Source organism: Dama dama, chromosome 21 (genome assembly GCF_033118175.1).
Source record: "Dama dama isolate Ldn47 chromosome 21, ASM3311817v1, whole genome shotgun sequence".
Lineage (NCBI taxonomy): Eukaryota > Metazoa > Chordata > Mammalia > Artiodactyla > Cervidae > Dama > Dama dama.
This window is the reverse complement of record NC_083701.1, coordinates 31333161-31349067: the sequence shown is the minus strand read 5'-3', so window position 1 is coordinate 31349067 and position 15907 is coordinate 31333161. Positions and strand designations below refer to the sequence as shown.

The 15907-nt window shown below is 35.7% G+C and overlaps 1 protein-coding gene across 1 annotated transcript in view; it reads left to right on the top strand.

Moving 5' to 3' along the window:
• Positions 1 to 15907, top strand: part of ARFGEF1 (ADP ribosylation factor guanine nucleotide exchange factor 1) — a 124706-nt gene that overhangs the window by 63625 nt on the left and 45174 nt on the right. The window contains exons 8-14 of the mRNA XM_061123424.1: positions 4072 to 4247; positions 5149 to 5282; positions 8423 to 8657; positions 14337 to 14436; positions 14542 to 14681; positions 14791 to 14899; positions 15571 to 15772. Of these exons, the coding sequence (XP_060979407.1) occupies positions 4072 to 4247; positions 5149 to 5282; positions 8423 to 8657; positions 14337 to 14436; positions 14542 to 14681; positions 14791 to 14899; positions 15571 to 15772 (1096 nt within the window). The remainder of the gene's footprint in view (positions 1 to 4071; positions 4248 to 5148; positions 5283 to 8422; positions 8658 to 14336; positions 14437 to 14541; positions 14682 to 14790; positions 14900 to 15570; positions 15773 to 15907) is intronic.

Sequence of the window (15907 nt, the reverse complement as noted above, 5' to 3'; positions counted from 1 at the left end):
TTGGTGGGAATGTTAATTTTTAAAAGCCACTATGTAGAACAGTATGGAGGTTCCTGAAAACACTAGAAAAAAAAAAAAGACTAGCAAGGGTAGATTTGATCAGTATTTAAAGAGCCTTCTCAGTCATTTTGCGTGCTCCGTTTCCAGTTCTCACGAGGCTTTCCTCTCCAGAATTTGCGAGCTGACTGTGATCCAAAGGCAGACCTTGTTTCCCAGCTGAGAACTAGCCATAAGAAGCACAGGCCTCCCTTAAGCAGTGTGGTGTAGTGGTCTTTGGGCTGTGCTATAAGCACAAACTGAAGCCAAGTGAAGCTTAGGATAAATGCTCTTTGAACATTGCATAAATTCTAGACTTGGAGTGGGGGGTGTTCTTCCAACTTGTTGGTTTGTTCCCATTCTCCCATCCTTTGCCAGGAAATCTTAGGCTGCCTTCCTTCAGTTAGGGCTTTATTTAGTGTTAGTTAAGCAGAAACAGATAGTTAGAATGGAAGCCCAGAACTTGTAGGAGATCTCACCGCTGTACCAGGTTGGTTTTCCTGTTTATTGCAGCGCTCTGAGTGAGCTGGGATACTGCTCTCTCCCCTGGCACCTCCTTCTTAGGTTATAAGACCTACCACGCAAATCTGCACTTCAGTTATCAGGCTGGCTTCTAATACATTCTCCATGATAACGTCTGCGGACAGCTTCTGTTAGACACTGGCATGGTTCCCCAGGCATTCCCCTCCTACCCCATAGCCCTTGGCCTTTCTGTCTAGGCTTCGGAGTTTATTGGAACCCATATGGCACAATTCAGCAACCTCTCAGGTAGCTCTGTCCTTTGTACATGTTCAGTCGCAGGCTTTTGACGTTGGCTTTTCCGTTTGTCTGAACCTATCTCTTTTTTGGAGGGGGTCATGCTATGCCATGTTGTGGGATCTTAATTCCCTGACCAGGGATTGAATCCAGGCCTCCAGCAGTGAAAACACTGAGTCCTAACCACTGGACCACCAAGGAATTCCCAGAAACTCTTCTTAACCTTTAGGAATTCTTTCAATATTTTGATCTCTGATTATATCTTCCTTAGTTTTCCAGTGCTACTAAATACAATTTTTCCTATTTTTTCCTAGGAATTTCAGTGAGATTTATGAAAGGAGAAGATAAATTAGTGGGCTCAGCTCATCACCCTGTAAACAGAAGTCTGCACTTATGTTTAGGGAACAATTAGAGGGAGAATTAGAGGAAAAACATAGAGAATAATAATATCTAACTGTTAAGTGCTTTCCTTGTATCCTTAATGATTTTATGTATTTTACTTGTGTTTATTCATTTAATCCTCCCCAGACTTGGAGATGTTTAGGTACTATTATGATTCCCTTTTTTACTCATGAGAAAATTGAAGCACTGAGAGATTGGTAACCTGTAAGAAGTGTTAAAGTGAAGACTCCAATCCAAGGATGTCTGGCTTCAAAGCCTGACAATTAAAGAATGTTTTCAGTTCTTTTGAGAAATTTCCTAAGAAGGAAGGTATTATCAGTGATTTTTAATTCCTTTATAAATTTGATTAAAAAAGAAAAACAGTAGCTGGTATGTGGCAAGAGTTGAAAGAAGATTATGTTTTTACAGTGTAAAGACTTTAGTGTGTTGGTTGAGTATTGGGGAAGAACCAGTTATGTGCACAAACTGAAAATGTAATATTACAATAAACATTCAGGGGAGAAACATACTACTAAATTAGGCAAGAAGAGATGAGTTTTTGAGGCTGAATGAATGGTGTACCTTACAAATGTGAAGGAATGTTTTTTCCCCTGAAATGAGAGGGAAGAAAAAGGTGATTGTTGATGTTAAGGAACTTTCAGGTGGGGTGAGGAAGAGTAAGGATGCCTGTGTTAAATTATCTGCTTGGCTAGGTAGAAAGTCGAAGTTGTTTATTAAGGGAAGGGCAGTGTAAAGAGCTGTAATTGGGAACAGAAAAAAAGGTTTGGAGTAAGTGCTTTGGGGAACAATTACCAGTTTCTGATAATCATTATTAAATTTTTTGTGCCTTCTTCCAGGGAGTTCTTTATAAATTCCTCATCTGGTTTTCCTTATATATATATATACATATATATATAATTCTCTACATATATATAGAAAGCCATAATAGTATTTAGTGTGGCAGACATTAGCATATTACCAAGTACACTCCTTTCATTACCCAAATCAGTTGAAAAAAAAAATCGACACATGTTATCAATTATCAGCAAAATTAATAATAGCTACCACTAATTCAGAACCAATTGTGTTCTTTTTGTATTGTGTGTGTTTGTTGGTGATTCCTGACAGACAATGTTATAGACATTGTTATCTTTGTTACTTAAAAAACTGAGGCAAAAGAAGATGAAATGACAAGTAACTTATCCAGTTAAATGGTAAAGACATGGGTGAAACAAGGGCTCCTTCTAGTCATTGTATTTCCCTTATATAGCCTGTAACTTCTTTTACGTGGTAGCATGAAAGGAGTGGTTCTTTGCCAGACAGCTACTGAGTTATGACCACAGACATGTGTGTGTTCCTTTTTTTATTCACATTCTTTTCCATTATGATTTATTACAAGATATTGAATATAGTTGCTGAGCTATACAGTAGGACCTTATTATTTATTCATTCTATATATTGATATAACATTAATAGTTTACATCCTCTAAACCCAACTCCTAGTACATCCCTCCCCCATATCCCCTGCTCCTGTAACCATAAATCTGTTCTCTATGTCTGTGGGTCTTTTCTGTTTTGTAGATAAGTTAATTTGTGTCATATTTTAGGTCCCACATATAAGTGATGTCATGTGGTATTTTTCTTTCTCTTTCTAAAGACTTCATTTAAGTATGATAATCTCTAGGTCCTATGTTGCATCAAAGGGCATTATTTCATTCTTTTTTTTAAGCTGAGTATTATTGCAGAGTGTGTGTGTGTATGTGTGTGTGTGTGTGTAAGGTTGGTCAGAACGTTTGGGTTTTTCCATAAGATGTTACCAGAAAACCTGAATGAACATTTTGGCCAATCCTACACACATGCACGTGTGTGCGTGCGCGCACACACACACACTTGCACAAACCAGAAAACATGAAAGAACATTTTGGCCAATCCTACCCACCCACACACCCATCCCCAAACACACGCACACATCTTTATTCTTTCATCTGCTGATGAACATTTAGATTGTTCCTTTTCTTGGCCAGCACTGCAGGGCTTGTGGAATCTTAGTTCCCTGACCAGACATTGAACCCAGGTCCTTGGCAGTAAAAGTGTCAAGTAACCACTAACCACTGGGCCCAGGGAATTGCTTACGTTGTTTCCATGCCTTGGCTAATGTAAATAATGCTGCTGTGATGTGTTCCTTTTTTAAGGTAACATACATTACACCTAGATTAGTTCTAAAACTTGGTATTATTTCATTGTCTACGTTTGTTCTACTGGAAGTCATTTATTTCTGTTTATCTTACAAGTATGATTACTCAGAATGACATACTGCAGTATATTCAGGGCCATTTTTTTATAATTGTTTCAAAGAATGTATGTTATTAGAGGTATTAATAGGTGTTCGAAAAAAGGGGAGTCTCGTAATAAAATGGATTTTGGAAACACTGCATATTGTATATCCCTTTGGAGAACTCAATGTGTATTAGAGAACTCAATGTGTATTAGAGAATTAAAATCTAAAATAAAGGTACATGTTTTCCATCATTTCATTAATTTACTTGAAAATGGAATTTTGTTTGAAAGATTTTTGTTTTCATTATCTTAAGGCATTAGCATTCATTAGAACTCAGTTTAGTAAATGCTAATATATCAGTAGACTACAAGTAAGCCTCTGTTTTGGCACATTCTGGTTAGCCTTTCATCAGCTGAGTGTGTTTCATTGCTAGAGCTACTTACAGATCATGTTTGGAGGTATTCCAAATGAATACTTACTAGTTTATGCTAACCTTTCCAGATGCCAATACATCTTGCTTCACACTGCTTTTCTGCTACTGTTTCATTTTAAATAGTCTATGCTTTTTCAGCACACTTCAATTAGAAATGTTTGCATGTTTTTTATCCTTGCCATTTCAGATATGGGAGAAAGGACTACCATAAATGTAAGTGCAGATGGCAACAATGGAACCATAGAGGATGGTAGCGACAGTGAAAATATTCAAGCAAACGGAATTCCAGGAACACCAATTTCTGTTGCTTATACACCGTCCTTACCTGATGACAGATTGTCTGTCTCTTCCAATGATACTCAGGTAGAAATAAAGGAAAAAGTCCTCTTCATCTTAAACATTGATAGGCTACCAACACCTTGTGGTGAATATATCCAGTTGATAGTGTTGGCTGATTTCAGTTTGAGGAAGTAAAAACTTTTTCTAATTGAGCAGTTTATTCATTTAAAATATTGATAGCTAAATTTCCAACTTGGAAGTAAGTCTTGTAGGTGTTCACATCCCCCTCCCATTGAAATTACATTAAAAAAAAATTCTTATCACATATTCATAGGATAATTCTAGTATACTAGGAGAAGAAAGAACTTTTAGCTAGAGAACATTGTCTTTGTTTAGGACTACAGTGAAATCCATACTGAAGTAGTGATAGGTCCTCCTCATCCTTCCTCCCCTGTATTTGGTATATTTTTTCCTTATCTTTTTAGATAAGGGAGTCCTACCCTGAATCATTGCCCAGTACATAGGGGTGAGTCTTCTTGGCCTTGCTGGCCTTCATCAGTTAACAACTTTTAAACATTGCCTGGATAGTCTCAACTGTCTTATGTCTTATCTGCACAGAGTAGACAAAATATAAAATAGGACAAAAACATAAAATACCCAAAGACAGGTAGTAGAAAGTGTAGCTTAGGCCATGGATGAGGTATCTTATCAAGGCATGATGTGCTATTAATAGTTTCTGTTAGTAATAGTATATACCAAGTAAACTTTAAGAGTTTGGTAGCTGGGGGAATATTTTAAAAGAGATATTTATTGTTGGGGATAGGAGTGGCATGTCACCGTAAAGAAAAGCCATGTGGCCCATTCCTCATCTGATTTTCCTTCCAGTAGAACCCCACACCCTACTAATTGAGTAAAGTATATCGAAGACCGATATGATTTTATACTGGTAAATGCCTTCATTTACACGGTGTGTGCACTTGTTTAGGAATCTGGAAATTCTTCAGGACCTTCACCTGGTGCTAAGTTTTCCCACATTTTACAAAAGGATGCCTTTCTAGTATTCAGGTCATTGTGTAAACTGTCAATGAAACCACTATCGGATGGACCACCGGATCCAAAGTAAGTCTTCAGCTGCTCTGCCTGACTAATGCAGGTTTTGAAGCTTGAACCTTCTTGTGTCTTTGGGGTTTCTTTTTTCCTTTTTGTCTTTTAGGACCTTCAAAATTATTTTTTAGGATTATTTTACTTAAAAAAAAAAGGAATTAAAAAACAGTGAGTGTCAAAATTCAGCTAGAGTAGATGCCTTGCACTGTTTCTGAAAGCACATGAACAGCATTATAGAATTGTGTCTGGTTCATTGTAGGGGCTCAGCAGGGACTGAATGACTGAGTGAATTATTTTTTCAGTATAGTAACAAACACTGGAAGTAATGTAGCCCTTTACATGTATCCTTATGCTAGGCATCTTAAAATCTTAAAAGTCAGAATGTAAAGATAATAACATACTCATTAAGGTTTGAAAAAATGCCATAATATAACTTCCTCCTGTGGGGAGCAGGAAATACTTTAAGATAGGCGTCACTTGTCTGATTCCCATCATATATATTAGTTTAAACAGCAGGAAAGTGCCATTTTTCTAAGTCATAAATTGTCAAATGTCTTTCCATTTAGATGATTCCAGTGCAACTGATTCCTGCTGAAGATTTGAGTTTGGGAGTTACTAGAGAGCTCTGTTCCTCTGATGTTGCAACATGATGTGTTATATAGAACGTCAGTTTTAGGAGAACTTTCTGGAATAAGAGCTTGGAGAAGGCCTGAGTGATTTTTAGAAAGGAATATTGAAATAGGGGGAAATTCATTTTAAAATTCATTTCAAAAACTCTATTTCAGTTTCTAGATGTCAACTGGGAAGAAGACTGGAGACAGTTATAATAAAAACTTTATAAGTTTTGGGAAACCACATTTGTTACACTTTCTACAGTTTTGTTTTCTTTTGTGACAGATTATGGATTCAGTGAGAAACATCTTTTAGGCCTAGAAACCTGGAACTCTCAAATCTTTTTAGGCCCAAATCCTGAGAGGCAGAAGTACAGTTTATTGATTGTTAACATATTTTAAAAATACAGATGCTACAGATTAAGGTTGTTCAGATTACAATATAAAAGTTGATTATAACTATGTATTTTAAATTTTTAGTATGAGGGGAGGCAGAAACTGACAGTTTTGACATCTCATTCTGGATTGATGAAACCTTCTTTAAGGAGGAGATAAGGATTTGGTCTTAGTGTTGAAGGCCGGTTTTTCCATGATTTAAAAGTATTATTGACCTTAAAAGCCTTACATGTTTGGTTTTCCTAAATAAAATCTTTAATGTTACAAAAGATAATTATGAGGATTAATGTAAATTATCCTCCTACATGGGCTTAAATCAAATACTAGGAAATTTTTGTTGGACCATAATAAAAAACCTTCTTGACAACCAGAATCATTAAATACTGGAACTGAATTTTGAAAGAGATCAGATTTTCCACCCCTAAAACTGTTCTTTTTCCAGAATATATGATTTTCTATCTTGAATGGTATTTTTCCAAAATTAATGATCTCTTGAATATGGTTACATAATTTTCTTTTTTGTCTTCTCTTTATATTTTGTGGCCTTTCTAAGATGATGATCCAGGAATTGTTCTTTAAGCTGGAATCATATTAATAATTTGAAACTACCCTATGAAAAATTGCAAACCTGTAATTTCCAGCTTCTTTTGCCTGTCAAAAGTATACTTGTGTTATAAGACAGTGATTTGCTCATTTCTTCATTGACAGATATCTTATACTTAGTAGATACTTAATGTTTAGATAAGTACATGAATAAATCCATTGACTATTTTGATCCATGCTAACAAGGCATTCTGTTAGATGCTGGGAATACAACTGGTAAAACATTAAAACTCCTGTGTTAGAGAATGATAAGCTACAAGATTTAGTTACTGTTGGAATTGAGCAAAAAGGGTGATAAATGTGAGCTAGACTAGGAAGTAGCAGTAGTAGATAAGCCTGGGAAAGCTCGGCATCAAAGGGGAATACCTGGCCCACTCTGTACTTTCCTGTAGCTATTCAGTCTTAGCTCTCACTGTTTCTAACTTGATTTATCTGCTTTTTGGCAGGGTGGTTGGTTTTGGTTTTGGTAATGCTATATTTGCTGTACATACGGATTCTTAGATTCAGAGGCATAGGCCATCTTGGAAACATGACTACATATTAATGAGCTGTGATATTATTGGTTCCAGTTTTATTTCAAAGATGGCAGTATTTTTTTGATTCCTATTTGCATAAAATTAAATATTCCCTGTTAGTTTTAGGTCCTTGAGTCACTTGACACTTTAACCATAAAATTTTTAAGGTAGAAGAAATCAAGAGCAATTAAGTTTACTATATGGTGGAAATGAGACTGAGTACAATTTGGAATAAATAAACATAAGAACCATCTGCTAAGCATTTAAATGTGTCCTGTATTTGTAAAGTTACCGAGGATAAATCACTCAATCTCCTTGGTCTGTTGGACTTAAAAAACCTGTTTCAATGGGAGAAAAATTGTATTTGTGAAATCCTGATAATTAAAATTCTAGATATTGATCAGAAAAATAAAATTTTAAACTTAAGCTTAAATGTATTTTTCAGCTTTTCATTATAAAAATAATTTATTAATAGAGTGAATGGGTAAGCTACTAAGAGGTACAAGTATTCTAAAAGCCTCTATTTTTTTTTTTTAAGTTTAAATGGTTACTGAAAAAGTAAGCTTTAAATATTGCTTCGTTAATGCCCTAATAGTGCTTTTTATTACTGTTCAGGATTTTTGAGTAGCATAACTTGGAAAAAAGTACTTTGGAACCTATTTATGCTAAATTTGGCCCTTCATCTGAGAAGTTCACAATGATTTCTAAACAGTGAAATATATTTGTGAAAGAAGGGAACAAGGTGTAAGTCTTTTCTTGTTCAAAGGAACAGTAAGCTGATGTTAGATATGTGTGAATGATTGTTTTCCCATTTAAAAAGTTCTTGAAGTTACGTGGTAGAAGAGATCACCAGTGGAACTACCTATTACTCGTGGCTAAGCTTATTTGTGTACTTTTCTTTTTTTATGCTGTAGAATTTTTCTTTCCATGTAAAGGTTTATGAAATTATGTGGTATAGGAAATATCTTCAGAACAACCCGTTGTCACCATGATGCTAAACTTGTCCACTGTCTTCTTTTTTGTCTTTTAGGTCTCATGAATTACGATCCAAGATTCTTTCACTGCAGTTACTTCTATCCATTCTGCAGAATGCAGGACCTATTTTCAGGACAAATGAGATGTTTATTAATGCTATAAAGCAGTATCTGTGTGTTGCACTCTCAAAAAATGGAGTTTCATCTGTCCCAGAGGTTTTTGAGCTTTCTCTTTCCATATTTCTTACTTTGTTGTCAAACTTCAAGACACATCTGAAGATGCAGATTGAGGTATGTTCTACATTTAGGCATTGTTGGATATTTCATTTGTTTCATGTTAAATCATATTTTAACACACTGGAAAGTTATTTAGAACATGAAATAATATTTGTGTGTTGTTGTATAACATTTGCCTACAAAGTGCTAAGCACTCGGTAAGCACTAAGAATGCCAAATCAAATTAAGACATAGCTCCTGCCTTCACGGAATTTATAGTTGTTCCACGAATGATTTTAATTGTCTTGAATTAATTTGGTCCTCACAATAACTTTCCTATTGTATATAATAGTGAATTTGGTTATCTTGAAAGGAAGCTCTAAATAAATACTTTGTCTACATGGTTTTAAGCTTTTGTTTTTAGTACTTTAAGGAGGTGATCAAAAAGAATTATATTTTAGGGGTTATATTTGAAATTTTAACTTTTGTGTTTTTTCCCCAGTGTATGTATTATATTCCTCAAGTTTTCTCTCAACATCTTTGGAACTAGAATAACAGTTACATCACTCTAAAATATTTCCAGAGACTTAGCAAAATGGAACTAGGGGATGTTTCCAACCATGGCATGTATTATGCAAGTGTACCAATTCATGATCTTTTTTCCACACCTTCAAATAATTCAGTATATAAAAACAGTACTTTATGTTTTACCTATTTAATGGGTTTCTTTTTACAATTTGTCCTTTGTGGAAATATGTTTTGGTTGGGGCATGATATATTTTAGAAACACCTTTCTGCTAGTCAACTTTTGCCTTCATGTTTTGTTTGATATGGTATACAGGTTACATTTTAATTTTTAATCCTGGCTCAAAACTAATAATTCATTAGTGCACAGGAAGGATACATTATTATTTTCCTAGAGTTTTGATATCTCCTTTATTATAAATGTTCTGTAGTATCAAAATTCATGTAGCACATTATGGGAATGAGACAGAATAAGACTTTGGTATTTAAAGTAAAAACTTTTTAATTTGGATCCTATTTTTGGATAGGAAGCAGTTTCTGGTGCATTTTTGTTGTAAGGTTTTTGAAGTTTGCCATATGTTAAAATAATATAAGGCAAAACTAGAAAGTTACTATTTTTAGATAGTTTTCTCTCATTATCTTCAGGAACTACAAATAAGAGACTTTAAAATTAAAACTTATGAAACTTTTGCTTCTGTAACAAGCGAAAAGTATTTCATTTGATAATGAGGCATTTAAATTGACATTAGAGAATTTTGGAAGACTTTTGTGCATTCAGTTACTACCACTCGGAGATGACTACTTTAAGTACTATTTAGATGACTGTGTGAAGTGTAAATTCTTATAGAACCAGATACCATAAAGCCCATTTAAGTTGTGATTAGTTTCTATAAAGTAAATTTGATATAAAAAAATTTATGTAGGCATGAATTTAAAGGGAAATACTTACAGAAATTTCCTGTCTGTTCATAGATGGAAGATTCTCATTAAAACTATTGTAGTAATAGTCTGTTTTTTTTTTTTTTAAATGATCAGGTTTATTTCACTCTCGATTGTCCCCTGTGGGGAGAATATGAAAATAAAACAAGATAAGTATAGATATGCTTTTGAGAGTACTGAACATATTCAAACACAGGATGAACTGTGTTCCAACTGGAGAAAAGCCAACATAAGACAACCTAAATTTGCAAAACAAAATTGAGATGGTTGTTACATGAAGATTTATTTTATGAGAATATTCACTACAGAGTTTTTATAATGTGATTTTCCCCTGGGTAGTAACTTACATATCTATTTCAGAAAATACAGTTTATACACACTTTTTTAAGACAATATCTATTATGTGAAGACAAAGTACTTCTGTTATTTTACATGTATTTCATGATAGGTGCTCTGTAAGTCTATAGAATTTTTTTTAGAGCCCCTGTTAATCGACATGGTGTCTTAAATTACTCTGGTAGTCTTTTGCTTATTAGTGCAATTCAATAACCCATACATAGTAGCTAAAGACTTTCCCCCCCCCGTTTCTCCAAATTTGTGTTTTTTATTTATCCCATAAATGAGAGAGATTCACACTGATTCACAGCACCATTAGAGCTTCTCATCTTTCCATGGTGTACTTAGTCCAGATGAAATATCCAACAATTCCATTTATTAAACAATTAGGTCCAAACAACTAAACAATTATTTTTCTGAACAATGAAGTCTGCATTAAATTGAAGAAAGTAGGGAAAACCACTAGCCCATTGAGGTATGACCTAAATCAAATCCCTCACAATTATACAGTAGAAGTGACAAATAGATTCAAGTGATTAGATCTGATAAAGTGCCTGAAGAACTATGGACTCAGGTTTATGACATTATACAAGAGGCTATGATCAAAACCATCCCCAAGAAAACGAAATGCAAAAAGGCAAAATGGTTGTCTGAGGAGGCCTTACAAATAGCTGTGAAAAGAAGAGACGTGAAAGGCAAAATAGAAAACGAAAGATACACACATTTGAATGCAGAGTTCCAAAGAATAACAAAGAGAGATAAGAAAGCCTTCCTCACCGATCAGTGTAAAGAAATAGAGGAAAACAACAGAATGGGAAAGACTAGAGGTCGCTTCAAGAAAATTAGAGCAAGGGAACATTTCATGCACAGATGGGCACAATAAAGGACAAAAATGGTATGTACCTAATAGAAGCAGAAGATATTAAGAAGAGCTGGCAAGAATACACAGGAGAACTATACAAAAAAGATCTTTATGACCCAGGTAATCACGATGGTGTGATCACCAGCCTAGAGCCAGACATCCTGGAATGTGAAGTCAAGTGGGCCTTAGGAAGCATCACTACAAACAAAGCTAGTGCATGTGATAGAATTCTAGTTAAGTTATTTCAAATCCTGAAAGATGATGCTGTGAAAATGCTGCACTCAGTATGCCACCAAATTTGGAAAACTCAGCAGTGGCCACAGGACTGGCAAAGGTCAGCTTTCATTCCAATCCCAAAGAAAGGCAATGCCAAAGAATGCTCAGACTACCGCACAGTTGCACTCATCTCACACGCTAGTAAAGTAATGCTCAAAATTCTCCAAGCCAGGCTTCAACAGTACATGAACCGTGAACTTCCAGATGTTCAAGCTGCATTTAGAAAAGGCAGAGGAACCAGAGACCAAATTGCCAGCATCCATTGGATCATCGAAAAAGCAATAGAGTTCAAGAAAAACATCTGCTTTATTGACTGTGCCAAAGCCTTTGACTGTGTGGATCACAGTAAACTGTGGAAAATTCTGAAAGAGATGGGAATACCACACCATCTGACCTGCCTCCTGAGAAATCTGTATGCAGGTCAGGAAGCAACAGTTAGAACTGCAGTGGAACAACAGACTGGTTCCAAATATGGAAAGGAGTATGTTAAGGCTGTATATTGTCACCCTGCTTATTTAACTTATATGCAGAGTACATCATGAGAAACGCTGGGCTGGATGAAGCACAGGCTGGAATCAAGATTTCCAGGGGAAATATCAATAACCTCAGATATGCAGATGACACCATCCTTATGACAGAAAGCAGAGAAGAACTAAAGAACCTCTTGATGAAAGGGAAATACTTCCACTTGAAAGAGGAGAGTGAAAAAGTTGGCTTCAAACTCAGCATTTAGAAAACTAAGATCATGACATCTGGTCCCACCACTTCATGGCAAATAGATGGGGAAACAGTGGAAACAGGGACAGACTTTATTTGGGGGGCGGGGGGGGGGGGGGCTCCAGAATCACTGCAGGTGATGACTACAGCCGTGAAATTAAAAGACTCTTGTTCCTTTGAAGAAATCCTGTGACCAACCTAGACAACATATTAAAAAGCAGAGACATTACTTTGCCAACAAATGTTGGTCTAGTCAAAGCTATGGTTTTTCCAGTAGTCATGTATGGGTGTGAGAGTTGGACGGTGAAGAAAGCTGAGCACAGAAGAATTGATACTTTTGAACTGTCGTATTGGAGAAGACTCTTGAGAGTCCCTTGGACTGCAAGGAGATCCATCCAGTCCATTCTAAAGGAGATCAGTCCTGGGTGTTCATTGGAAGGACTGACATTGAAGCTGAAACTCCAATACTTTGGCCACCTGATGCGAAGAGCTGACTCATTTGAAAAGACCCTGATGCTGGGAAAGATTGAGGGCAGGAGGAGAAGGGGACGACAGAGGATGAGATGGCTGGGTTGGCATCACCGACTCAATGGATATGAGTTTGAGTAAACTCTGGGAGTTGGTGAGGGACAGGGAGGCCTGGCGTGCTGCAGTCCATGGGTTCACAAAGAGTCGGACACGACTGAGCTATTGAACTGAAATGAATTGAAGTCTGCATTTGGGGGCGTGGTTGGAAGCACACATAAATTGAAAGAAAAAATGTTTTATGTCATTGTTAAATAGTTAGCAGTTACTGACTACTGGAATGCATGAGCCTATAGGACACTGCACAACTTCTCAGACCTTGAAATCAAACTGGACACTGCCACCCTCATTTCTTATTTTGATTTTCATGCACTACCTGCTTCTTTTCATAGCAACCACTAAACCCCAGGTTTGCAAAAATGATGATGTCATTGAAAGGAATGTAGTGTGATCTAATTGATGATGAATCTGTGAACAGTCTTTTGACGTATCCACAGATACTCAGAGGGACTGTTGTATTTCCCTCTGAATTTTCCCTCAGAAATTCTCGTGGCATCCCTCTTGATTTTGCTGCAGCATTCTGGGGTGCCTTGGTGCAGTATTTGGGAACTATGAGTGTAAATATGCATTGAATGCCTACTGTATTTGCCATGCAGTGTTGACACAATGCTTAGCAACAGTGACCTTGTATCTACCCTCTTAGAGCTTACAGTCTTACAGCAAATACTGACATTGGGCAAGTCATAGAAATATGTTAAATTTTGTGAAAGAAAAGCTGATTACAAGGGTACATGACCCATTTTGGGAGGAGAAGATGTTAGTAGTCCTAAATTATAAATATGAATTTTTGGATTCATAATAGCATGTGCCATAAAAGTTGTTATGTTGTTCTGGGTTTTCTTTATCACTCATCCCCTCTTAAGTTACAGTTACTTTTCCAAAATAAATATGTCTGAAAATTCTTAGCTCTTAAATTGAAATTAATTAGGTTAACTAAACCCTCTGTGCTTGACATTATTTGATGTAAAGAATAGTTAGAAATAGTTTTATAGTTTTCAGACAGAGATTTCCACTTGTGTGAATAATTATAAAAATGTAACAGTATATGAGAATTAGATCCTTTTTATTGTGTAGATTATAACATTATCTACTTTAAAATCTAGGAACCCTCAGGCTTGCCCAGTACTATAATGTCTGAAAAAATGTTACTGATGAGTAGAATATAGTTTATGGTCTATAGGAGATTAAAAAATGAAATAGGAGTTTTATTAGTTTTGTAAATATATTTAAGAAATAATCTCCTAGAACTCCAGATTTTTGCAGATTTCTTTTGTAGTGACTGTGTGATAACAAAATACAGTGATGTGAAGTACAGTTCTTTTATTGCAAAGGCCAGTGGAAGTGACCAAGTCATGTTATTGAAGTCCTGACTTTTCAGAAACAGAACTCTAAAGGAGTTGAACACCAGGACCCTGGGTCCTGATCTTTGCTTTACAAATTAGGGACATTTACAAAGCAATCACATATATGAGTTATAAACAGTATTTTAAGTAGAGGTTTTTCCCTAATCACAGGTGTTCTTTAAAGAAATTTTCCTATATATTTTGGAGACCTCTACCAGCTCATTTGACCACAAATGGATGGTTATTCAGACATTAACAAGGATTTGTGCAGGTATTTGAAATTATCCTTCTTTATTATCTCTTTCTTACTGTGAGATATTTAAAAGGCCATATTCTAGATGCCTTTTGTTAAAATCAACATATTGCACTGTTACAGATGCTCAGAGCGTAGTGGATATATATGTAAACTATGATTGTGACTTAAATGCAGCAAACATATTTGAACGGCTAGTAAATGATCTGTCAAAAATTGCCCAAGGACGAGGCAGTCAAGAACTTGGTATGAGTAATGTTCAGGTAAGAACTTGAAAACCATGTTCAAATTGGAACTTTGCCAAGGAAGAGCTGTTTGTTTTCCTTAAGAGATTTGTTGTTGTTTTAATTGCTTTTATGAATTCTTTTGTAGGAACTGAGCCTAAGGAAAAAAGGTTTAGAATGCTTAGTGTCAATTTTGAAGTGCATGGTTGAATGGAGCAAGGATCAGTATGTGAATCCCAACTCACAGACAACTCTTGGTAAGCTGATGTTTGAACCTAATTTTTTTGTCATTTAAGTAAGTGATACTGTGGAGGATGGTTGCAGATGCCACTGAACCAGTTTCATGACATCTTTCCCATTTAGCTGATGAAGCAGAGTTCTCTGTGAGTTAAATAACAAACTTAAAATTATGAATTTCCCAACTTAGTTATCCAAACTTTTTTCTTTCTAAATCTTCCAGAAGTATTTTGAATATCATATTAAAGTAAATCATGTTTATGCAGCTTTGTTAGAGGATAATTATAGAAGAAACATATAAACACCAGAAATATTTTAAGAAGATTGACTTGTTCATTTATGTTTGACATTTACCCTTACTCAGAGAAAAATTCATAGCTGCAGGGTCATCTTGGTGTTATCTTAGTCAAGAGTGCTTTGAGGGAAAACTATTCCAAAACTGTTTCTTGAGCTAAGAGCAGAAACCCAGTGAATACTCAGCACTGTAGTTGTGAAAAGAACTGATGGTACAAATTGTACACGTACTAATTGCAGTGTGTTTTAGTATCAGTGTGTATGATCTGTTACGGCACTTAATACGTTATTTGTATTAAATAATAGATATGTAAGCAACATGAAAGTATCTTGCCTTATTTGAAAAATCTTTTTCCATTGACAGAATAATTTATTAAGGCAGTTTTTCTACTTACAGGTCAGGAAAAACCCTCAGAGCAAGAGACGAGTGAAATAAAACACCCAGAGACAATAAACAGATATGGAAGTTTAAATTCCCTGGAGTCAACGTCGTCATCAGGAATAGGCAGCTACAGCACACAGATGTCTGGCACTGATAATCCGGAGCAGTTCGAAGTCCTCAAGCAACAAAAAGAAATAATAGAGCAAGGGATAGACTTGTGAGTGCGCCATTTTAAGGAGAATGTCACTGAATATTCCTCTGCCACTTCTGTGCCACCTTGTCCTGGGTTTCTTTACGTCTTTGGGTTATATTTAGTCCCTTCTTATTCCCACCCTTCAGTGAATAAAATGGG